Consider the following 27,798-nt stretch of genomic DNA (forward strand, 5'->3'; position numbering starts at 1 on the left):
TTATTCATTATTATTTTTTCGTAATATCAGCGTTTTTATCCACACTGGCATTATTATCTGCCCATCTTGCCAATCGATCGAACGTCACTAAGATATTATACCCATAGTTTGAGCTTAGTGTTCGGAAATTACGTCAATATTTACGTGCCTACCCGTATATTTTAGATGACTATTTACGGCATACCTTATGGCATAAATTGATATTATATTAATATCCAATAGGTGTATTGATTATGGAATGTTCATTTTTATCAATAATAAAAATTCATAAAACGCGAACTTTCGTTTTTAAAATAACAGCTATATGAATTTTAGCTAGTAGATTATTCAAAACAGTATTCCAATTTTCATAAAAATGCTATTTTAGTTTTAGAATAATTGAAAATTATAACAAACCGAGATTCTGGACAAATATAGTTTAGATTATAAAATCATTTTATTGGCTTATAACAAACAAACAATTTGGGGAGTATATTAAATAATAAACGTATAATCTGTATGAAGAAACATAACGTTACCAAGTCAATATAATAAATTGTGAACACAAAGAAAAATTGAAGTAGATATTACATTGGTTTTAAATTCTTGGAAAGAATAATAAAAGATAACAATTAAAAAGAATAATATTATATTAAATTAAAAAAAAAATACCTGTAAATTCGTCCCTTTATTATTCATGCAAAAATGTTTAATTATAAGATACTTTCAAAGGAAATAACGAAAAATATGATCATAAATTCTTGTAATTATTATTAATAGAATTCGGTAAAATTTAAATTTGTAAAAAAATAGCAGATTCGATTATAATATTAGGTATAACGTTTTATCTTTTTTATAAGACAATGACCAATAAATTATATTACAATATAACATCTGAGGTTTTAAATCTGATTACAAAACTTACAATGTCCAACATATACCTACTTTGTTTTTGCGTGAAGTAGTGAGCCTACATAGTATATATAGTAAACAATATTATACTAATAAACTAGAGATAATGAAAATATAATTTATTTATCATAGTATATTCATTATTGGCATTCAAGTAGAATACAATTAGAAAAACATTACACTAACTGCGAATGCTATGAAATATGGGTAAGGGGTTTAAAGGTTCATGAAAAAAAATGTTTATTACATTCAAAAAATGTTTATCTACAAGTCTATAGTCATCAAAAGTTGGTTTATTGAATGAAACAAAGAAAATGTGTAACATATTTACATATAATGTGAAATTTTTTTAACAAATCTATAATATAACAAATTTAAACATAGACTTTCAACTCTTAAGTTACAAAGTCATAAGCTAACATATCGCCGTTTTCATTTCACTTTAATATAAGGTTATTATAATAATATTATTATATACAGTCTTATCGTTGTATAAGCCATAGGTAATGTATTCAAAAGGTCACCGGCTAAGTCCGAGCCCATATTTGTCGCCTCCATCTGCAAGTGAGTAGGTATTTAACATAACAAAACCATGTGCAACAGTTAAAGTTTACTTTCATTAATCCTAATATCAGAGTCAAATAACATATCATTTAACTTTAAGGTAACAAAACAATTGAAATTATTTTCTTCGATTTTTTAACAGTTTTAAGTGTGTAAAATAGTATACGATGCTCATAATTCAAAATTAAAATATGGAAAAAAACTTCAACAAAACCATAAACGTGAAATTCTGAATTTAAATTTACTATTTTACGCACTTGTATTAGACGTAGACGACAAATACTTGTGTGGCAACCTCTTGAAAATATTTTGACTGTATACATATATTATTCGAAATTCTTATAGTGGTAATATTATTGTGGGTGGATGAACTTTATTAGTTGTACAATATTACATTTGTATGGGTGTGTGAGACAACGAGTGGTTCACCGTTTGATGATATAATTTATCGTTCTCAAATTGTTTGCCGCAGTATAATATATCTCCAAGAGAATGTAAATTTAATGTAAAACACGCTGGTTGTTTATTTGTGTTTACATCGAAATTTCCGAATCACCATTACCTATATCTTCGATGCACGATAAATCCCGATAAAACGAATATATTTAAAATTCCATATCGAACAGGAATTCAGTGCGTAGATCCGCCTTAGGAAAACGGAGAACAATATTCCAGAGAATTAAATAGATAGCACGTATTTCGCACACCCGTCAAAGTTATCTACCCAAATCTAAATTCCTACGAGACTAAATCCCATGGGCGTTACGAGACAAGTGTCCGACGATGGAATTACAATAGACGACTACCTATTTACAGTTCAATAATGTTTTTACGAACAACATAGAATGTCACTTAATTATCTGCGCAAGCTACCATGTTATTATAAAAACGTATTATTACGCGATTAATTTGTAAATTTATCAATAATTATCTATGACTTTGTAATATCAGAGATAATTTAAATAATGATCTTTATATTTTCTAAATTAAAATATTTTTATTTAGGCCCTTAGAATAATTGTAATACATAATATTATATTATAATTTATAATTACAAGCCACATAAAAGCAACCTAATATAGTAATATAAGACACATTTTCATTTGGAACATCATAAATGTATTTTGTTATGGATTCAGCAATTATATAAACAACTTAAGGATATATGAGAAAGTAAAGAATTTTATTGTAAAATTCAATATATAGGTTGAATTACATTTGATATTAAATACGATCAATCTAAGAATACCATAAAAATATTAAACACAAGACTTAAAGAATCATTTATTATTGTTATTTTTTGAAATAATTATTGTGGATATTTATAATCAAAAGTAAAAATTAATAGTAATTGGTGAACAATAATTAAATTATATTTTTGTTTACTGAATTTTAAAACATGATTATTATATTCATTATCCGTATTAATATAAAGTATTATTACGAAGTAATTAATTTGTTTGAGGTTATAATGTTTACAATACAATATTATATTTAGGTTCATACAATTTAATTTTTGTTATAAAAAAAATGGTTTTCGGTGTCTACCTATAAGGCAGGTAGTATGAAGAATAAAATATACATTTTGGTCAAATAGTATCCTTTTTTTAATTTAATAATATTATAGATACACAATACGATCCTACTACCGATAGTAAATTGAGAGTCTTATAAATCTGATTTAACATTATATTTACCCGTATTTAATACAAAACCAATAACCCATCCGGGCTTAGAAAATTATGTTTGAAAATGATATCTCTCCATAAAACCATAATATTATATCTTAAAATTACTTTGATCATATAGGAGACGGTAGAACACGAAATTATACATGTACAAAGAGGGTGAGAAGGATAAAATAAAAGCTGAATAATTATAAGAAAACATTTTTAAGATTACGAAAAACTAATACAATTTATAGAAATAACATAGAACTAGAATTCGAAATAAGTGAGATATATTTAATTCAATATGTTACCATTAAAAGTTTGAAATATTAAGAATATTATTTTGTTGGTACATACTTTTTAAGTAAAAAGTAAATTGTTAAATTTATTAGATGAAGTTTATTTTCTAAGATTTACCATATCTTGGGGTATTTGACGTATTTTTTCAGTTCATAAGTTTGCATACCTGTTACAATGTTTTTATACATGCATATTTTAGGGAATGAAATTGACAGCATTCATTATGATTTAGGTGAGCTGATGGAAGAATACATGTTATTTACACTGAAACGTTTGTAATCACGGCTCGGAGAGTCTATAAAACTCATATTTTACGTTTTTCTTTAACCTACCTAGTTGCATATGTACTTATTTATTTATTTTTTTTATCTTACTGTTAAATTTATTGTGTGAAAAAAATGAGCTTTCATAAAGTTCATCATCATCATCAATTTTCTGTACTACGCACATAGTATAATATCCTGGTTGCACAGGTGAGTTTTTTTTCATACACATAAATCTCATGACATTTTCACATAATATTAACAATAGTCTATTTGAATTACCTATATTATATATATGATTAAAAGTAATCACATTGACATGTTATATACTTTTCATATTTGATATTACCTATGCATCATAGTTCAATAGATTTTTGTAGAGTTTCTATAATTTATGTGTTATGAATTATAATTCAATGTTCATAATTTTTCTTACCTTCAGCAGTGTTAATAATATTATTGTGTTATCACTAACATTTTTACGTTTCAGAATATTTACTGTTATAAAATATAAATCGTATACAATAAATTATACCTAAAAATGTAACTTTACCGTCCTTGGTGGAATCTACAACCAGATTTAATAGCATTCATTGTTGTTGTTTATATAATACAAGGTTTAACACTTGAATGCTTGATAAGAATGTAATATATTTAAATTTTTGTAGAAATTATATTATGATCTAATATCATGTACCTATCACACATGATATTAAATTATCTAATGAAACAAATTAAAAAGACTAATATCACCTACTTCAGTGGTTAAGGAAGGAATGTTCTTTGGTAGCAATTTGACTGCGGGGTCAAGGTAAAAGTTACAAGGATTTGACTGAGGATAAAAGATCAAAAGAGGTTGGTTAGTATATTATTATAGCTTAATATCTAGTGCCAGAGAAGACATCTTCATCCAATGAAAGAAAAAATGTTTTCAACTTATAACTTTTATAGAGTACAATTTTCAAACTTTTAATTTTTGTAAAGAATTACTTGATATTTATTGTTAAATCTTAAATCTTGAGTGGTGTATTAAAAAAAAAAAAAAAAATGTAGGTAAGTGTGTGTAATATATTATAATACTTATTGAATTAAAATATATTTTAAGAAATGTAGGGCTTGGGATATAACGTATATTTTTATATAATGTAGTTTAAAACTTGAGATGCTTATTTAAAAATTAAAAGTTTATTTTAGAAATGAAAATTGAGTATTTTTTTTTAATAATCTGGGACGGATTATATTAAAATATAATAAGCGTTTTAATAGATTAACCACAGTAGAATCATTGCGATTAATTAATTTAATTTTTTTAAAAAAATACTCATTCTCAAGGTATATTCAAATTAGTGATATAAAAAAGTTTTTATTGTTTTAAATATGGCACAAGTATCTTTGACCGATTTACTATCCTTTAATATCTATTAAATATATATATTTAAATATGTATTATTGTTTGTTGATTTAGAATGAACAAATAATTCAAATATATTTTTATTTAAAAAAAATTATAAACGTTTTATACACAATTTTACAAATACAAAAATATTATATGTAAGTAAAATATTCATGGTAATTTCTATTTTAAAGCACACACCTATAATCCGATTTTCTAATGAACTTTATTTTGTATTGACATACATTACAGCTTATATTTTATGCTATAATTTTATTTTTTCCAACATATTTGAAGTGTAATTACCACTTTTTGTGATGTTTAAAGTTAAAATGGTTTTTCATATAAAACATAAATTATTGTGGTTTAAAAGTAGTTGAGTTTTATTTTATAGAAATTAACTTACATAATTATTTATTGTTACATGTCAATATTATTGTCTTCAAATTAATTCATTACCATGATATTAATAGTTATTAGAATTTAGAATACCTAATGTTATATTTTACTAAGTGGGTACACGTTAATAAATAGAATTGAAAAAAAAAAATCCTAATTTACTACATAATACTATAATACTCCTACAAATGTATGTAAAACAATTCCTCTTGATAAAATTATATGACTAATCAGAGGTACCTACCTACACAAATTTAACAAAACTTATAATAACAATGTAATCGAAAATTATTTTTCAATTTTTAAAATTTGTATTTTACAACAATACTGGTAAAGAAACAATTTTAAGTAACGAAAAAAGTATGTATTATTTATTCATAGAAATAAAAATAAACAATAATACAGATTGTGTCACTTGTAAACAAAATATAAAACATATAGAACTCGATAAGACAAAGACTATATCACTAATTAAAACAGTCTTTGACACAATATTTCAAATAAATAGTTAACTATAATAAAAGTATTGTAGGTATCTACCAGGTAATTGTTAAAGTGAAAGACATGTAAATTATATCAACAATATTTTTATCGAGATTTTTTGCAAGTGGCGGATGAATCAAACGGCTTCTAACTACGTTATTGTCAAATATCAATATAGCTATTGTATTGATTCATCAAAAATCGGTTTTTATAAATAACCATACGTATTAAAAGTATTATATTATTTATTCTAATCTAATTATTAAAGAACGGATATTGGTTTTACGTTGGGGTTTTCGACACAAAATGTTTACTATGTTTTTATTAGACGATGTTTTATAAATGTTTAAAGAATGGAAATTTTGAGTGTCTAGTTGGTTGTTATTAAGGGGATTATTTTTGATTTTCACTGATAAAAAAACAAAGAGTAAGAAAAAATGTTAAAATGTACTTTTCATCCACTTTTAACAAAATCCAACAATGTTATTTTATTATATATATTTCAAAAAGCAAAGCATTCTTCAACTGAAGCCTTGATGTTTTCAGTTTTATCATTTTACTTTTTTAAGTATACGTATTTATTTTATAGACGTAAAATCAATTTTAAAAAAAACGTAAGTACACTTGTTTTGGACAATATTTTAAAATAAATAGGTATTAAATGATTAGTATTAATCGTATAAAATATTACCTAAATTTTGATAAATCTATAATATTATGACAAATGTACCTACATCATACATCGTTTAGGTATATAAATGTTCATCAGCATCAGGAGAGGGGGAGTGGAAATATAGTTTTATATCCATTTGGCTGTGGAACGAAGAGTACAAAAAAATAAAATAATAATTGTAATATAAATTATAATTAGGATTCAGAATCGTTCTATTAGTTTTTTTAAAAATTGTTGTCGATAAAAACTTTTGATTGGTCAAAAGACTTTAAAATGTAATACAACGTCCTCATAAGGTTTTATTAGTGGAAATTAAAAAAAAAAGTTGAGCGTAAATTGACAATAATTTTTTTGAGTTTCTGAAGTTAAAATGTTGAGAAAATTCATCAAAATCGCAATTATTGGCAAATTAATTACATATTCATAAAAAACCGACCAAGTGCGTGTCTGACTCGCGGACGAAGGGCTCCGTACTATCATCTATAAACATTTTGGAAACACTGCTTTTATTATATACTCTAGTATTTTTAGTGTTTGTTGCTTATAACGGCTACAGAAATACATAATCTGTGAAAATTTCAACTTTCTAACTTTCATGGTTCATGTGATTCATGAGCCTGGTGACTGACGAATGGACGGACAGCGGAGTCTTAGTAATAGGGTCCCGTGTGACCATACGGAACCTTAAAAATGTTTTTATGATTATCTAAGGTTTGAAATTTTTATATAAGATCCCCCTAAGTTTTCCTACGTTTAATAAAAAAACAGTTTACCGGAAAGTCAAGTTAATTTTTACGAGCGTATCAAGTTAGACATTGGATATTCACCCGTAAATTAATATAGTCTCATACAACGATTTTCTTATTTTACTGTTATTCAAAATCTATTAACTGTAGGTGCTTGAAATTTTCATCAAAAGTTTATTTTATCATATTCTATAAAATATGTCAATAACATTTTATCTGTTTGGTTAAAAAGCTTGAAAATTGAATTCAAGGTTATTCTCCTCATACGTAGTTATAATAGCAAATAAGAATTAATATTAAATAACGATATGCACAATTATTTTAATAGGTTTGTATTCAAGTTCGAATTAACACGAAATTTATCAAAATTTGAAAATGTTTGACTATTTTGTAGTTAAAAATAATTCGAAATCGCAGAGCAAATAATGCGACTACTACGATATTCGACCGCTGGCGTCGCGGACTATATATAATATATATACGTATTGTATACTCACACGAGGTAAAGCCCACGACGAGGATGCGATACGAGAGGGTATTATAATATGTATGTATATACAATAATATATAAATTCATACACACTAGATCACAAAAAAGAGATCGTTGTGTTCCGCAGCTGCAGTTCCTGCTGCCGGGACGTCGTGTAATGCCATATTATGTGCAAAAAAACTTTTCACGACCCCCGACCGACGAAACCGTCAGCCAGCGTTTGAGTTTCGGTGTTTTTTTATATAATATATATTATACATATACATATATATAGTTATATATGTACACACTTTGTTTTGATTTTTTTCTTACGCCGTCGACCGCTATAACCCTTTTTTCCAGCTTTTTCACGTCGCCGTCGTCGCAACCGGATGATATATCCCTTCTTCCGACCGCGTCCGCCCGGGAGCGATTCAAATCCGATATCATATCGCCACCGTTTGTCCGTCGAAATATCTGTCGACGTAGCCATAGTAAGTTTTATACTTTTATCCCGGACGCGTGCCGTGCCCACGCATATCCGACGTCCGAAATCTATACCGCAGTCAGCATACGGTCCGACGGAAACGACAAAAAATAAAGAATAAAAAACAAACACACGCACACACACACACACACACACACACACACACACACACACACACATATTCTCTCGTAACGATCGATTCCCGTGTAAGAGTGAACCGAAATAACTGCACGTCGTGACGGACGTTTTTGACTTTTTTTTCTCACCATGTATGTGTACCGGAACACTATATACCTACTCTGCAATCTGGAAAAATATAATAATGTACACCGACAACCACCCGCAATATATTGTCATAAGAGATAACAATACAAATCCGGATGTTCGACAGCCAGCCGATGGTTTTTTTTTATAATATATATAAGAGTAAATTTTTTTTATTTTTTATAGGACCTCCGTGACGCGGAATATAGTGTCATTCTCGACGCGAACAACGCGATTGGTTATTAATTATTAATAGTAACTGTTGTCGTTAAAACACCGGCTATTGTTGTACCGTGTATTTTCCTGAATTATTTCATAACATATTACACAGCGTTTCATATAACTGTGGTTGATGGCATAGGCAAATATTTGGTGAAATTTCCAGAGGGCCAAATTGCTTTGCACTTCTATACCAAAACCGGTCGACAGCGATTTGTACTGTTGTCGACTCTGTACATTATTATAATTTCACGTTACACCATATTCACATGACACAGTATAATAAAATATAAATAATAGTTATGTAGATATTTATTATATTATTGTATAGTTATGTTTTATAAACGACACGTACCACTAATATATAATGCGCCGTATAGTTATGTCAGTATTTACTTTTCACCTAAGCAGGATTGGATCCCTCGAGACGCATAAATTGCATATCGGTATTAAATAAATTTTAGATGTAATAAATTGCATATAGGTATAAAATGTAGTAAGACGTACATATAGCATATAGTTGTATGGTGTATACAATTAATAAGTACATATCATTTTTTAATACGAAATTCGCTTTGAAAATTTAACACATTTGAAGAAATAATCACGGTAAACTTTAGCGGGGGGTTAAGTCCGCTGGTTGGAGTGATTCCCCCAAGCCACTTTCTCCTCCTTCACAATTTAAATATAATTAGAAATAAAATAATTAGAAATTTATAATAGTTGATTCGTAATATGTAATGTTCCGATTTGATTATTTATTTAATGTTTATTAGTTATGATAAAATTGAATGTATGTTATTTATATTTTATAATGAGTCGTCCGACTAGTTTTCTAAATGTTGTGTTATATTTTAACTTCAACAATCACAATCAAAATTTATAATGACCAACTAGGTAGTTAAAAATATGTACCTACGGGTTTTTAGAAACAAATTTGGTTTTTTTTATAATTGAGTTTGGAGTGTTCGAAGTACCTGCAATATTGTAAGGGGATTAAACTTTCATAACAATAGAATTTACATTCTTATTATAATGGATGCACTCGTTACTAATATTTTAGGTTTTCATAAAAAAAATGCATATCTCTTATACACGTTTAATAGGACGCTAACAAGTTTCACGACGAATATGCACTTATAATTTCTCTTCTACATTTCATGTACGTATTGTCAATTGGCTTACAGTGTGTATACCTATACGTATAAATACATTTTTTAGAGTCACTACTACTTTTTATAATATTTCTCTCTCATGTACTTGTCTTTTTAATATTCCAAAACATTTCTGATAATGGTTGTTGTATCACATGGAGTAACGCAATAATTATTTTCAATACTTGAATGACAAATTTTAACGCATTATTGATATAACTAACCATAAATGCATGTTCAATAATACACTAATAATTTACAACTTACCCCCGGGATACGGTTTAATTTGTTTTTATTACTTTTTTTTTTATAAATATATATTGTATAGTCAATAATTATAATATTATACTGCAACGCATTTTATAATAGCTGTCATACGTTCATAGTATATAAATTAATATCAAACACAGGTATCGTAACTATCATAAATATAAAATATTCGTTTCTACATTTTTATTTATTCGTACAATTGAAAAATTATCTATAAAGATGAAGAAAAAGTGAATAGAAATTTGTTTCCTTTAAACCACTTTCATGTACAAGAGTCGGAGCTGTAAAATTATCCACGAGGGTCCGATAAGTTTAAATTAGTGAATCCCTACAGTTACCTATATTTGTTTTTATTTTGTAGAACTGAAAAGGATATTAATTTTTTTCTATTATCCATTACTACTACACGAAACTCATTATATAGTATATATTTATATAGTATATATTTATATATCAGTGTAGTTTGTAATTTCTAATGGTAATAAAGCCATAATAAATATCGAAAGAGAAAATCCCTTATTCATAATAGTTTTCACGTAACATAATTAAATTTTTTTTTTTAAATATTAAATATTTCCGTATTAGCTGATATATAAACATTTTAAGAAACATTAAAAAGTTTTTTTTTCATTTACAATTATTTTTAAAAACTAGGATATACAGATAATATATTATTATATAGGGTCAAGCAACAATATCTTGTGAGTCTAGACGTCTAGTTTATAATGAACTCGTAGCGAGATTTTTTGTTTGTTAATTAATCTATAAATACAATTTTACAAATAATTTGTAAATTGATATTTGTATATTGTATATTGATGTTATAAAATGATTTAAAGTTTTAACGTTTATTCAAAAAACATTATGTATAAGTACTCACATAGCAGTTTAGAAAAAAATGGGACAATACAAATATTACTTGAAATAAAACCATGGAAATAATTAATTTGTTTAACTTACAGTACCTCCGGATATATTGGACTACCCGACCAGCACCGATATGGCAGTGAGGGAAGGAGGTAATGTCTCGATGCAATGTGCTGCGTCTGGATTTCCCACTCCCAGTATCACTTGGAGAAAGGAAGGTGGCCTTTCGATCTCCTTAAGCCCCAACACAGATGGTAAGTCATAATAAATATGATAACTATCGATAAGAGTAGAACACCAGAAAACATCAAATTAATATAGTCATGGTTAAAAATATAATACTATATTGGAAACATTATTATTTTTCAATTTATTAATAGTTCAAAAAGTTCAGGAGCTTATTAATAAAAAAAAATAAAAATAACATTACTGTTCACTATAATAGTACACCATCAGAAAACTGAAAACTTCAAAATTTTACCGAAGAACAATTTTTTTAATTTTTATTAACAACTAAACTTTTAATGAAAAAAAAATTTAAAGGTAAAATAATGGCCGGAATAAATCATATCTGAGTACAATAATTATCAAAAGAAAAGAATATTTCAGGAAGAAAAATAAAATGTTTATAAATAAATTATATTCTGCAGACTATTTTCATTAAAAATATTAGAATAGGATCCATTGCGGGATATCAACTGTACTTAATTCGTATTTATAGGACCAATGATATTTTACAATCAAAACAGATTCACAATCATTTAGGTAGGTATAGTAGTTACAAAATTAGAGCTGATGATGGTACTGTGAAAATAATACAGGGATTAGTGACTTATGAAATAATAAACAGCATGGTATTCAGTCTGATACAGAATTTCCACTTGCGAAAGATATAGAGAACTATTATATTTAAAATATATATTATCATAAATGTACGAATAAAATATTTTACAGATGACAGTTGGAAATATTTAATACGTTTAATATTATTACCAGAAATGTATATCCGAAGATAAATAAAAAAATAATTAAGGTAGTCTGGAAGTAATATAGCTATCAGATGAAAATTTTATTTTATTTTCAATTTTATATTAGGATACGGGCACTACTTATATCTTGAAAAGGTTTTCTTAATAAGATGATTAGAATAAGTCTTGTACGATCGTGTTCACTAACGATAAAGTAAAAACGTATTCCACAGCTTAATAACACACTTACATTTAAGAGGGTTTCATTTTATTAATCTCACCTGTCAGTCGTCACACATGTTATATTTCCATATAGAAAATATCGTTAGAATTTACGTGAATCGTGACAAATAACCATTATGACGTATGCACTATACATACAACTGCCTACACGTGATCTCAAAATAATAATTTCTTATATTGTTTGATAATAAAATAATATGTACTCGGTTACACATGACAATTTTAGTTGACCATCCCCATTACGTAAGTATATCAAACATCAAAATATGTTATAATTAATATCAAATAGTAATAATTATATTTCAACAGTATAAGGTAATTATATTCTAATAATCTAATTCGAACTTGGGCTTAAAATCATTTAAACCAAATAATATCATATTATAATTTATGTAACACAAAATATATTATAATAGACATACTTGTTAAATAATTATGTTAAATAATTATGTATCAAAATGTGTGAACTACCATTGACTATAGATTAGATAAAAGCGTTTACGACAAATATACGCTTAATAATTTATTATAGTGCTGCGTAAAAATATGAATATAATATATTTCGATTAAAATGTGTAGTTTTACGATCGTTCGAACGCCGGTTAAAATCGTACGAAATTTAAGAGCCTCAACGAGCATTGTTGATATCGACGGCGTATTCACATAAACACAAATCGTTTTCAATATAATATAATATGCTCGAAAACGTATATTATTGAAAAATAGTAATATAAACCTCGGCTTATTTTATTCAGAAAGTAATTTAGTAATTTTATAGTCGAATTCCAAGCCCTATTTTAGTTATAATATAGTACAATACCTATATAATAGGTACGCGTTTTGTTAAAAAAAAAGTTAATTATTTTTTACTAGGTACCTAAAGTTATTTGGAAAATAAAAAACTACATATTATTATATATCATCTAATATTTACTACTGTGTTTTTGTCCACTGATGCTGGAAAAATAGCATAATATTATACAATATTATATTATTATTATTACTATAATTATATGACACTTATAGTCAATTAATGTATATACGTTATTATTTACTCCATCGATTTTCGTAACACAATGTCTACTTAAGTTGAGCCGATCATTATTTAACATGCACGGGACTATAATATGCTCTGCTCTTCGAGTCCTCTCGTGATATAGTTTAATGAGACAATGGAAAATACATCTTAGCGCGATTTCACATCCGTTGTAACAACGGTGGGCTTGTTATGAGCGCTGTTTTAACGTTTCAAACGCATGTATACGGCGTTCTTTCTTTATAACCATATTTTCATAACAATATCAAGACCGTATGATGGCGATAATAATAATAATAATAATAATAATAATAATAATAATAATACTCTTTAGTCTTGACTTTTGACTAATAACCGAAATAACGACATCAAAAGTTATATAACCGTATTATATAGTTATGGCCTCTGGATATCCCGCCGCTGTAGCATGGAAGAATGGATACCGAATATAATATGGTACATAGAAAACTATCCGGAAAAAAGTTCAAAGTTATTCGATTACCTAACTATATCTTTGTATATCCACTATAATAATATAGCAAAAACGAACAATTTAAATATTATAAAACGGTACCATTTTTATGGTTCTTACGACGAATTATTTATTATTATTACTATTATTTTTTTTTTTCATAATATAACAAAACTGACTCTTTCGGTCGATATTTTTACAACTTTTTTATATACATATATATATTTCTACGAGTGCATAAAGAATGCACGGTATAAAAATTTTAAATTTAAATTTTGTAAAATATATCGTTTAAGTATAAAATACGTCACCTATATATTATGTATAGGTAGGCAAGTGGGTAATGGAACTATTGTTCAACAGTCATCCTTTTGTCGCAATGTCGCAGGTCACGGACTATTTTTTATTTTTTTTTCATCATCTTCATCATTATTATTATTATTTAATTTGTAGAACAAATCAGCGCGTGGCGTAGATTTATCGGCAATGCCACCGTAGACTTACACGAGATTAATGGAACTTTGAGCGTATTACATTTTTAGCGCTGTGTTTACAGAGTGAATGCCATTGCGAACGCGAGCCTGTTCGGTGTCGTGTTGATAAATATTTAAGTCGTTGCGAGGAGTGGCGTTTGATGGAATTACAATATAGGCACACTGTGCATAATGTACACCTAATAATATTTCAATACATTTTGATATATTATTTTATAAAGGTCGTACATGATTAGTATCGTATATATGGTATACATAATAATATGTAATGGCTGCATGAAATATACGGTCTGAAACGCCTAAACGGGACAGCGAATGTTAAACGATTTGGTTTGTATCCAAATCTGTTTATTCATTGCGACCGAATTTATTTGACTTTCGTGTGAGAACTTTCCATTTCATGGACAGTTTTGCTCTTAAAACTAAAATATCAAAATACAAATTAACAATACATTTATTTTCGTACATACTATTATTTTGCGTTTGAATCAAACGCGAAAATATACTTAACATTTATATATTTATTGGTTTTCTTGTATAATAAACAAATATAACTATATCTAGTCTATCTTCCAGTTTAGGACTTTTGAATTTATTATATATATTTGAATTATATATCTAGCTTTGATATAGGATATTATTATATTAATATTCACTAGATTCAGATTTAGACATTAAACAAAATTTTATGAGTTTTAAAATATTATGTAAGTATGTATAATTTTTCTGTTGGGTACCTAACCTATATATATATATATATGGTAAATACTATTTATCTCATGAAATATTCTAAATTGTTAATTGTATAATATATTGTAACAAAAATCAATGGTTGAATGTTATTGAAAAAAAAAAAATTTTATTAAAATAATAACCTAAAATATTTAATAGGTTTCAATTCATCAGCTAAGTATATTATTTCTACTTATTTCAATGTTATAATATCTTAATTTATACAACTAGCTTGATGTTTCGATTTAACGACATATTTGTTTTATAGTAAAATTTATAAAACATTACGATCTGTTATAATTATAAAATAGTACTTGAATATAATTTATTAGCGTCTTTGAATACTTTTCAAAACTTCTTGCTCAAATTTCTTTAACTTATTTAATTATTTTCAAATTTATATAGGGCATTTAAGTAATTTTTATACAACGAATCCTGAAAGCTGTGCTATTTTCGACGTTTTTCATTCAAGGGCAATATTGGATAATGATACTAAACAATGTTTAGTATCATTACTTTTATTTTAATAAAAGGCTATATTATAATTAGGTATATAATATTAAAGGTAACCATTAAATATTTAAAATAGAAAACTTTATAGTTTTCAAACCTCATTGTTTTATACCCAATATATTATAATACAGCAATTAAGGATATAGGTACCTCATTTATGTATTGAATAATAACAGTGTATAAAGTATACATTAGAAATACTGACAATTACCTATCTAAGTATATAATATAATAAATAATAATTTATAAATATGTAGAATATACAAAGGTTTCATTATGAATAGGAATAACGCATTAACGCATGATTAAACAAATATATTATACAAGTAGAATAATCATAAATTAAGTACCTATGTTTTTACAAACACTTAAGAGTAGACGTTAAAATGCATATTATTATGAATGCAATAATAAAGAAATAAATTCAATAAATGATAATTTGAAAAAAACGAAAAGGAATTCAGAAGATAGACGAGTGGAAAATAGTGAGCGTGGCTGACTCTTATAAGCTAAGATGAATGCACATTTCTGAAACACCTGAGAAATGATTTTCTCGGGCATAGACTGGTGTTTTCGTGATGTTTACGAAAGAATTTAGACTTGAATATACAAAGAATTATTTTAACGTTGAATTAACGTCGTTTTTAAAATGTAATGAGAACATTTTTTAAACTACACGTTTTGTAAATTATAGTGTAAATACATTTCTGAAAACAGAAATTATTTTGCTGACGATGCGTCACATGGATACCTTAGTCTCAAGTGCTCTAATTTGATGTTCGTTAACAATCACATAAAACAAATTATGGTGTTTTTCTATAGAAAAATAAATATGATCATTTTCACATTGTATGACTTATGAAGTTCATGATTCATGAATATAGGCTGTGGGCTGCAGCTGTGCTTTAGGAATAATATGGGTATGAGCTTCTTTTTTTAAAATAAAAAATATTGTAGGTATCATTTGATAATTTAAACTTAATGGTACGTGCATGTGCAAATGAACAAAACGGTTATTTTAAAAATTTTATTTGGAGGTATAAAACCATTTTTCACAGTTAAAAAATAAACTTAATGTCATGAAATTGGTTAACTTCCGGTGTTTAATTAACAGTTGGTTTCTTTATATACCATATGTTATAAAAAAAAAAAAATAATTTGTATAATAATTGAAATTATTGACATTTTTCAATATATTTATATAACATATAAATATTATATTAATATATTAACATTAAGATTATTATCCGTAAAAAATACGAAATTATTGCAATTATGAGATGACGTCCTAAAACTTACAGTCGATAAAATGGACACCTCTTAAATAATTAATGTACTGAAACTCGTATTAGTGTATTACTACGTATACTTGGATCTGTACAATTATTATTGTTGTATTAAGTGCGCACTGTAATCGAATTGTTATTATATTATATTATCGCCATTGCGTCTTGTACTTTGCTGCTATTTACACGCTTGAAATCGTTATCACACCCTCTTAAGCATTTAGTCTCGCGAGTTATGGTGGAAAACAGTTGTCGTTAAAAAAAAATGCACATAAAAAATGCTTCTGGATAAGTGTGGGTAACAGACGCACGGCTAACGCAATCGGTGACAGTCACTCGACAAGTTCGAGCCAAAAAACCAGCTGTGATCACAATGGAAAGTGTGTGGTTGTGATAAATATAATAAATATTGTATCGTTGGATCGGTGGGTGGACAGCGGATGTATAGAAGATACGTGTCGAGTATTAAGGTTTGAAGATGACTGGTTGGCTGGAAAACGGTAGTGATTCCGAGAATGGTTGCCCCGAGACTTGTGGTAACGTTATGTTAAAATCCACTGACGATCGTAAAATATTATTACAAAGTTTGATCAAGGAACGATATTCGTTAAATTGTACCTACTTAGGGGCAATAAACCTTAAAATATTCAAATTCGCAAATGTGCTTGAGTCTGTTGAAGAAATCGAATAAAAAAAAAACAAAGGTCGAATTAAGTGTATTATATATATAAATATTAAAACAATAAAACTGAGTTAAAATTTAAAAAAAAAAGAAACAGTATAACAAAGATTGATATTCTACATTGAACACACACTCTGTACCTGCTAAGTTTGGATAGATACTATTATTTATTTTATCCTATACCTAGGTACTGACATAATATACATTAAACAATCCAGGTTATAAATTACATAAAACGAACCATTCAGACAATTCTGCTCAGTCTGGTGTTGGTCTTAAGTATTTGGTAGTCAATGAATCAAGTACTTCAATAAAAAAAACACATTACCTCAACAAGAAAAACTAATGGAAATGTCTCTTTAAATGACCATGAGAAAACTGAATTATATAAATCTAAACTTAATGCTATTTAATATTTTCTAACCTACTCATTTATAATAAAAAAAACACTAACTTCAACATTAAACTACACATGTGCAGATCCCTATTAAGTGAAGTATAGATATATGGCCTCAAAAAATATAGAAATTCCAAAATCTGCAATCTGCAATAAAATATTTCAAAACATTAGCCTAAGAACAAAAACACTCCATACCACGCATTTTAATTCACACCCTTCACTTTAATAAATATCTTAAAACTCTTCAGGAAGAAGCAAAAAAAGGATATAAGAGATTCCACATAATATACCTTGGCTATCACACTAATCCCTTAATCCATAACTTATCAACTAATGTAATTCCTGGAAATCCTCCAAAACGCAAGAAGTAAAAATGATGTAGATTTATTTAACTAATAAAAAATAAAAAATAAACGCACCAATAATAGTCAATAGTGTTAATACTAGTAGGCTACTTTCATCGACTAATTTCACTTCATATAATTATGACTTATTAACAAATTAACTTTAATCATCCGATATTATTATTGTGTATAGACTACATCTTCTTTTTTTGTCGTTTTGTTGACAAAACTTATAAACCTATTTCTGACACGCATTTTATGAAATCGATTTCTCAATATAACAATTTATCATGAAATATTTCTAATTTATTAACAGTGTGGCGCATTAGTGCATTTTAGCAGATATTGGTCGTTCTGTAATTCTCCGCAGTCACATTACTTCCCGCACGCTTTCGTATTAAGTTATTTATTTGCAGCTACTTTAGATTTTGTCTGTTCACAGTGTAATGTATACGTTAGGCTACGATCTAAGTTTACTCCAAGGTACATGGTATGGTCACAATATTATAGATGTACGCCTTCCCATAGGATCATTAGCTTTATTTTCGCATCTTGATTTCGTAGGTGGAAGGCACATGTCTGTGTTTTGTCGGGATTGGTTGAATTTTTTTGTTTTCAAGGTCTCGTATTTCTGTGTTAATCTCCGATGTTTTCATTGTGGTTGCAAACATATTGTTTTCATCATCTATTAATTTTAGTCTTTTGAAGTTTTCTTTGCTATTTTTGTTTTACCGTTCATGATTAGCTGATGGACTATCTCATTTTCAGATACATTAGTGTGCACAAGTTGGGGTTATTCTCTTCATTCAGAGTTTTCAGCAGTCTCCATGCTTTACTACTTTTTTGAGCCAGAGTAGTCCTTATATAGGATACTCCGGTCTTTCCTGCTCTGCTCTGCAATGTGGACAGTTAAGCATTCTCTTACCTATATTATTTCATCTTCAAACCGGTTTTGTGAAAATTGTTTGTTGTAAGTCTCAAATAGAATTTCAAAGTTTTTATTCATGTCAGCATAATCTATATTTTTAAACATTAAAAAAAAAAATTACACACAGACTCATACCTTAATATTTTTCTAAACTATTGGTAAATGTGTATTTAAATACCATTAGTGATAAGTTCAAAATATAACTCGTATACCTAAAAACTAATATAATATGTTTGACGTCACCTTTTTTGAACCATTTTCACAAGACGTTGTTCTTTTCAAAAGTATATAACGTTTGACCTGTTTTATTATGGATTGTACACAGCAGATCCATTGGGGATTTAACGGAATGACCCAAAGTGAGCGTCAAACATCAATTACCCTTTTCCGCTGCCAAAGCAGAAATAAAATATCAGGGTTTGATAAAGCCCGTTTACAAAACGTGACGAGTAGGATGTTGAAATTTTGATTTTTTTTTTATGTAATATGTCCATTTGTCCGTGAAAGTGGCACGTAATCACCTCCGTATACGTTCGTCTGTTATTTTTGAGCAGTATTTTATACCAAATTCTAAACGTCATCATACACACAAATCATATTTTCATATTGTACGTGCAAACGTAACTCAGTTATATTGACGAGAGTTTTAAATCAAGTATTGAAATATAAATTAATCCATACAATATAACCAACCAACTATAATAGCTGTGGATTCCTTCTTATAAAATAATAAATATTAATATCACACATCCTTCATATTTTTATTTACCTAATTAAATATTATATCAGGTAATAATGCATCAGACAATTTTCAACAACGAAATTAAATTTAAATTTAGATTTTAACTTTAATAAAAGCCAGATTGTTGTATGTTATTATATTTTATTAAATCATTTTAGTTTTTAAAAAAATAATTTACTAGTAATTTAACTATATGAAACGTTTTTAATATTATTATTCCTATACATTTGAACCGATAGTTATGACTATAAAGTACATTTTTACAAATTCATACAGAAATTATATCAAAAATATATTTATTGATTGCACATCGGGATAAAAAATGATAAATAAAAAATTAACCTACGCAATAACTTTTAATCACTTATAGTATGAATATTTAATTGATGTATTGATATAATATAATTAGTTATTAATTTTATATCCATATCGTTTATTATATATTATTTTGTTTGTGTGTGCCAGTTAGTAATTTCAATCACGGTTATTTAATTTTATGAAAAATAATATATTTTGCAATATTATACATGTTAAAAAAACACGTTATTTACTTTACCTATATGACTACTCTTCTTCCTGAAATGTATTGAAATACCGACCTAAGATGTTAATTTTCTTTCTGCCCCACTGATTCTCTGGTAAATAATTCCTGCCAATAAATTTTAGCTCGCTCCATTTAATTAGTGAAATTTGTTTATAAGTTGCTACCAGTAGTTGTAGTACATGATAGTTCATAAAAACACGATTTACTGTCTAACTGATATAATATTATACGTGTCAATAACGTTCAAATTAATTGTTGATTTTCATGAATTATTTGACTTTAAACTAACATATAGATTTTGTCAGTATTATTTTGTTTAACTAACATGTTGGAAAATATTTAAATAATTATAATCTTATAGAGGTTTTAAGTTTATCTCCTCATCATACAACATTTCGCAAATTACATAATACAAGATAGCAAATAATAAATAATACATAACGCATATAATATGTTAGTGTATACACTTTTGATGACAATAACATTATCTATTTTGATAGGCATAATGTGTATGAAATATAATTATAATTATTTTATTTATTGTAGGGAATTCCTTAATTTACTAAATGAGGGAGTGTTACAAGTAATAACGATCTATCAAAGTTCGAACTGACGTAGATAAAATGTGAGCGCGTGTAATACCTTCTCGGAAACCAATTATTATTAATTCTCTCGAACACGTACAATTATCTCTAATATTCCCGACATCTCTTTCGTATAAACGTTCTCACCTGTAAATTGCTTCGAAGTAGGTAGTAATTGTTTACGGCTGCTCGATCCCTATTACGAGCTACTAACACGTTACATTCAATGTTTCATAGCGATTATGGAGTTTTTAAGCAAATATTTTTTTTTATAACGGGAAAAGAAATAAATAAAAAATAATAATGCAATAACGATCTGTTGGATGTCACGACGGTTGTTAAAAAAAAAAAAAACAACTGGAAATTGTCTACTGAATTTCTAACACAGACATTTTTAGCTTATACGAATTTTTAAAGTCTACACACTGCGTAAAAAATATATGCAAATATATTATATACTATATGCATATATAATTATATATAATATAACGTGTGTTCGTTGTATGTGTGTGACTATCATAACACGGATTGTGTATTCACAAACAATCAGATGAATTGTTTAGTTATATTGATAAATATATATATATTTTTTTTTGATTATCAACTACCTTTTATTGGTATGCACGACCATCATTGACATTTAGTATGTATAATTCACGTAATAGCTGGTGGTATTGTATATCACCCACTGTTTTGTTTAAAAGTGTCTACCATTTAATAAATTATTAGAACTGTGGATTTTAACGCATTACATTTTATTGGATAGATTCAATATTATTGTTAGCACGCCGTGATTCTTTTATCATTTAAATAAAAATCGTATCGGTATTTTCACACCAAATCAGTAAATTCATTTTAAATTGAGAATTAATTTTGCTTTACAATTATTTTTAAGCCATTAAATATTAATTATGTAATCGAATCGTTTTCCAATACAATACATATATTTTTTATAAGAACTGACATAAAGAATAAAATATTTACATTTCATTAAGTATAAGTGTAATATATATTATATTATACAGTTCGTTCCATATATTACTAACATAGTTGTTTTGAAGAGAAAAATCTTGACATATTTTATTTAACAAATTGACCCATTACGAAGGTTGGAAGCAGCATATTCATTTCGTGATTTATTACCAAAAAGTCTTACCAAAGTATACGATATAATCGAATTTTAATTTGTAAAAAGATTTGAGTTTATCTAGCCTCTTTTAAAAGTTATTGTGGGAATGGTTTTTTTTTATATTTCAATACTAATGGTGTTAAATCCTATTTTTTCACAAAATTATTCAAGGTTTCAAAATGTACTTGGTTTTTTTTATGAATATGGAATATTTATACAAAAATTGACTTCTACAATGGCCCAAATATTTTTACAGAATATAAAATCTCATTATTTGAAATAGGTACCTAGGTATTATACTATTATCTAGTCAGCCATTAAGGTGTAAATTTGTTTCAATCGGTTTTAATAACATTGTCCATCGAATCAGTGGCGTATTCAGGATTGGAGGGGGGTTAAACGCCCAATCCTCTTGGTTACGCCACTACATCGAATATATTCAATGGAAAAGACCAACCCTCTCCAACATCTTTAATATTATGTTATACAATTACACTCGTATAATATACTTATGTAATTGTATTACAAATCAGTACATTCTTTATTTCATTCATTTTCTCGGGACACATAGTTGAAATTTGTTCAATGTAAATATGGTGCTTTTATTCTAACAATATTAAATACTAAAAACAGTTATTCCGTTGTTACGTTATATTTTAAGCTTCCTACACGCCGGTGTACCGAAATTGCCTACACGCCACGCCGGCGAACAAAAATGATTGAAAAAGTCATATATATTATTGAGAGTAGTTATAACAAGTAACAACTTTACTCTTATTGAATTCTAAACAAAATCCTAACACACTTTGGTTTTTAATGTTTGTGCATTTTAGACTCAGATGTATTGAATGACTGTACAATTATTATTTGTTATTTGTGTGTGACAAATACGTTTAGTCGTTTATCGAATTAATTCATATCAGTAATTTATGCCTCAGTCATAATTTCGTCTTAACAAAAACAATAGCATTGTTATGTTATTTCTTACCTCTCTCTACCGCAATAATAATAATAATAGCGGGTTACCGACGACAAATCATAATAACATTTTATGGCACCGCTCTTCTCACTAAAATCGATATCTCTGTAGAATTCAAGGCACTGAAGTATAATATACGTGTAACACATAATAATACTATGCTAGTGTATAATTATACAATTAATTCCTTTATTATTCAGCCCGTTGAAGCTTTGTGTGTTATCGATAAAATTCCATAGTTAAGCCAACAGGGAACGCAATTAAGTCGATTTAACTACTTGTAGTATGCTCGGAGGAAGGTGTTATCGAAGGCGCACAATATTGTACTTAGGATAGGTAAGGTAAGTACTGAGCGAATACGAACTGCAGGTCGATACCGATATTGGTATAACTGTTTGTCACGGTTAAATACGTATTGCACAACGATAGAGGTATTTTAAAATGTTGCTAAATCACGAGTCGCAGTGAGCGAAGACTATAATATGACGTGTTGCTATTTTATTTCAGCTATTTTATTTTATTTTTAATTCCGTTAATAGCAAATTTTAAAACAGATGCATACACACGACACGGGTAGCAATATTGGCGGATGCCTTTCGGGTAGGTCATGATTGGATGGGTGTTGTATAAAACGCTTGCCTCGGATAATTTTTGAGTTCACTACCCATGCTTTGTATTATAATAACACTGTTGTAGAGTAGTTATGGTGTCTGTCAACAACAAAAACGCAAACAGTAATATGTACTTCAAAATATTATTAGCACGCTAAAAACATCACGATTATAATAATATATGCTGCACACGGGACGTCGTCATGGTTGTCGTTGGATGAACTGAGGTGTATATATTATCAACTTATATAATACGCGTTAGCTGTTTTTTTCTCAAGTGGTATTTTCCTCGTTTTCGTTTCGAAGTCAAGTGCATGCGCTAATTGCTATCCAATTAGCCATGACGGAAACTTAGCCTGAGGCCTTACGTATCAAAAAATGAGTGTAGTTAAATATTTCAAACACAAGCTGACGGGCAAAAATAGTGTTGAATAAAAACTTTCTTCCTCTCTACGTCTCATTAGGTTTTTGTTAAATTTTTTTTTTCATTTTTATTATTAATGATAAATTACTTTAAATTTCCTCAAAAAAAAAAAAATAAAAAATAAAAAACAAACAAACAAATAAATGACTACCTACCTACCCAATTTTAAACATAAAATATTATATTATATAATTATCTTTGTACCTACTAATACTCAATATTTTTAAATTGAAAGGAATTATAAGTTACTTTAAAAGCGACTTTTTTTTTTTACTTTTATCAAACGATAATTTTTAAGTCAATTTTCTTGAGGAAGAAAATCTATTGTATTTAATTTGAAAATGTGTGATAATTATTTTGACAATTTAATATTTATTAAAAAAATGTAAGGTGCTAGAAATAATGATTACATTTATTATTTATGCCATTATGTAAAAAACATGTACTTAACATGATACTTTTCATAAAAAAAAAATTTAAAGAGTACGTGAATTATGAAATATGTTTATATTATAATACTATTCATAAATGTAATTACTTTAATTGGCTAAATATAAAAATAATTCTACAAAATACTTTTAATATAATTGGGGTTTAAAATCTATTAAAGCTATTACGAAAAAAGAAAGTGCTTTGTTTATTTTAAAATTGAACATTATATTTACTAATTATAATTATTCGCAGCTGTTAAATAAAAACAATATTTATATTTATCATTGAGATTACTTTCTAATAAAAAATCTCTTTTTAAGTACACCCATTACAAATCATGCATTTTTAATCGTTACGAGGAGTTTTTAAAAGGTAGTGTATGAAATATATTGGTTTTATAATTTATTTGTATAAACATTGTTATTATATTAAAGACTTTTTTTAAATTATATATATAGAGCTACAGACTTTTATAATGATATTAATATTTTACATTAGTTTAAACAGTTTGAAAGATATTTATATAATTGTAAAATATATATGTATCGTAATAATAATTATATTATCTTATGTATTTTTATTTCAATTAAAAATTAAATTTAAATTGTTATTTTACAATTAAATGTTGTCGTCTCTATACAAAATTATATAATTTTTAAGAATCTATACTATTATTTATAAGATATACTTATATCATTCTCCCATTCTACAAATAAAATTTATCGTCGAGACATTAGTATTTATTGTTAAATAAAGGCATGGACAAAATATCAATATTGAATATTAAATATTGAAATATATAACAACGTAATACCAACAATAAAATAAATTTGTTGTATTTAAGACTTGAATTTTTTACTAACAAATTACCTTTACAGAAATGAGATGAATTAAATTAAAACAATTATTTTTTTTAATGACCTTCAACTGTTTCCAAATGTATATTATAATAACTGTCTTAAATATATTTATTTGTAAATTGGATTCAAATATTATGGGCATTTTATTCAAACCAACATCATTTTATCCAAAACAACTTGGGCTTATAAATTATAATATTATACGTATATTATATAATTTTGATAGACCATAATCGGTATAAAGATACGTACCCCTAAGCTATAAAACCATTACAATATACTTAACACTGTATTCAGCAACGTAGTGTACCTATACGTATTGTCTACATTTAAACATTTCCATCGTACTGAATGATGTGCATTATGACATTTAATAACAGTTATTACAGTAAATAAACAGTGTTTATATAGTGGCCTAACAACATGTTTTGTATACGTATAAATGTATATTTAGTTGAGATTTATATGAGTTTGGTTTTGATTTTAAATCATATGTTTTAATCTCTTTCATGATCCCACGCAAATTCGCTATAGAATAATATGATCTCCTCTGGGATTATAATTTCCAGTCCAGCAAAATGTAGTTTAAACCAATATAGAGTATATTCCATAATGATTTTTGGATTATATAATATTATAGGTGCGCAGTCAAGTTTGTTTTTAGTTTAAAACGGACATAATAAATAATATTATGTGGACCGATTTAAAATGACAGATACGGATCAAAAATTATTGTGAATAGGTAGGTAACATTTAAAAAAATTTAAATAATTTATGCATTTGAATGCTTAATAAAAAACATGCTCTATTATTATTATCACCATGTTAATCTAGATAATAATGATCAGTTGTATGCCAAAATATTTACGAACTTTTAGAAAATAAATAATTTATTATTGGCATGGTTGAAACACCTATACGCCAAAAGGCCGCAATAAGAATAAATTACATTTTATATTACACGCATTTGTACTTAGCTGTATAACAAAGTTACATACATAATTACTTATTAAGATTAAAATTGAAGTAAACACTTATAATTAACAGATAAATGTATGGCAATTTTCTTTTCGATTGCACACATAGGGTACACCTGCATTAAAAAAGGTAATCTTGTTTTCTTATTAGTCACTACAAATAACTCTAACCCTAATTTTCACGAATTAATTGAATATATTTTTATTCGTGTAATTATATGTAAGACATAACGGTGCGCGGCGGTGTTAAAACATAATATTCTTAAGCGCATGTAATATTTAAGGACGTTACGTGTGAATCTAGAAAGACACACAATAAAGTAATTAAATATTGTGCAAACAAAATACATACATCTAAACCTTTCCTGGCTTCATACTAAATACCTACTAAAGAATATGAATTTAGAGACCGTGCTATCCCATCTAAAATTAAATCATCTACCGTTCCCAAAGGCTTTCTCTTCTAAACCTCATTTAATAACTTGTTCTAAAGTCCCATTTTAGTCAACGTGCTGCAGCAATTCATATTACCAAATAATATTCTACAACTGATTTTACTAGACCGTTATAATGTCATAATGAAATTAAAAAATATTCATTTTTAGGTCATGAATATTTTGAACTATAATAATATTATATGTATAGAAAAATATTTAAAACTATTAAATACACATTGTAAACGTCAACAAAATAAATTAAACTCTAACGAAAAATTATACAATTCATAACAAATCTACTTAAAAAACGTAATTATTAACACCTACCAATACGATAGTGATTTAATTCTAGTTTTACGATACAGTATTTTATAATATTGAATTCAAGTCATGAATTTTCTTTATTTATAATCGTCTGGTTCTTGGTTTATATATTTTTCATAAACTAATTTTTAAATAGCTTATTGATATTTAATTCAAGTGTACATTCGAATATTAGATAATTGATACAATGAGTTTTTTAGTGCTAATTTTTAATTTATCTATTAAAAAAAGATTAGAATGTTTAAATAATTTTGTACAAATGATACTAATTTCAAATAATTTATATTTATTTCCACATTACACTTCCGTTACAAAATAAAAGTACCTAATGATATATTGATACTTAAATTATATCCGTTTTTACTGCACATTATAATGCCTAAATTTATTTGGTTATTATCAGGGCTAAGATTTATATGCAACAGCATGTTTTTTTTGCCACTTCTGATTATTGATTTTGTCAGAAATGTCCACGAATTATCTCATGATGAGATAAATGGTGGTATTTTTATTTTGCATGTTTTTGTATATTTTGGATAAAATGC

At 26.9% G+C, this 27,798-nt stretch overlaps 1 protein-coding gene across 1 annotated transcript in view; it reads left to right on the forward strand.

The window, feature by feature from the left end:
* The window catches only part of LOC100166709 (lachesin-like), a 173,856-nt gene that overhangs the window by 112,770 nt on the left and 33,288 nt on the right, over positions 1 to 27,798 (forward strand). The window contains exon 4 of the mRNA XM_029487260.1: positions 11,208 to 11,366. Within this exon, the coding sequence (XP_029343120.1) occupies positions 11,208 to 11,366 (159 nt within the window). The remainder of the gene's footprint in view (positions 1 to 11,207; positions 11,367 to 27,798) is intronic.

The sequence above is a fragment of the Acyrthosiphon pisum genome, chromosome A1, assembly GCF_005508785.2.
Source record: "Acyrthosiphon pisum isolate AL4f chromosome A1, pea_aphid_22Mar2018_4r6ur, whole genome shotgun sequence".
Classification (NCBI taxonomy): Eukaryota; Metazoa; Arthropoda; class Insecta; order Hemiptera; family Aphididae; genus Acyrthosiphon; species Acyrthosiphon pisum.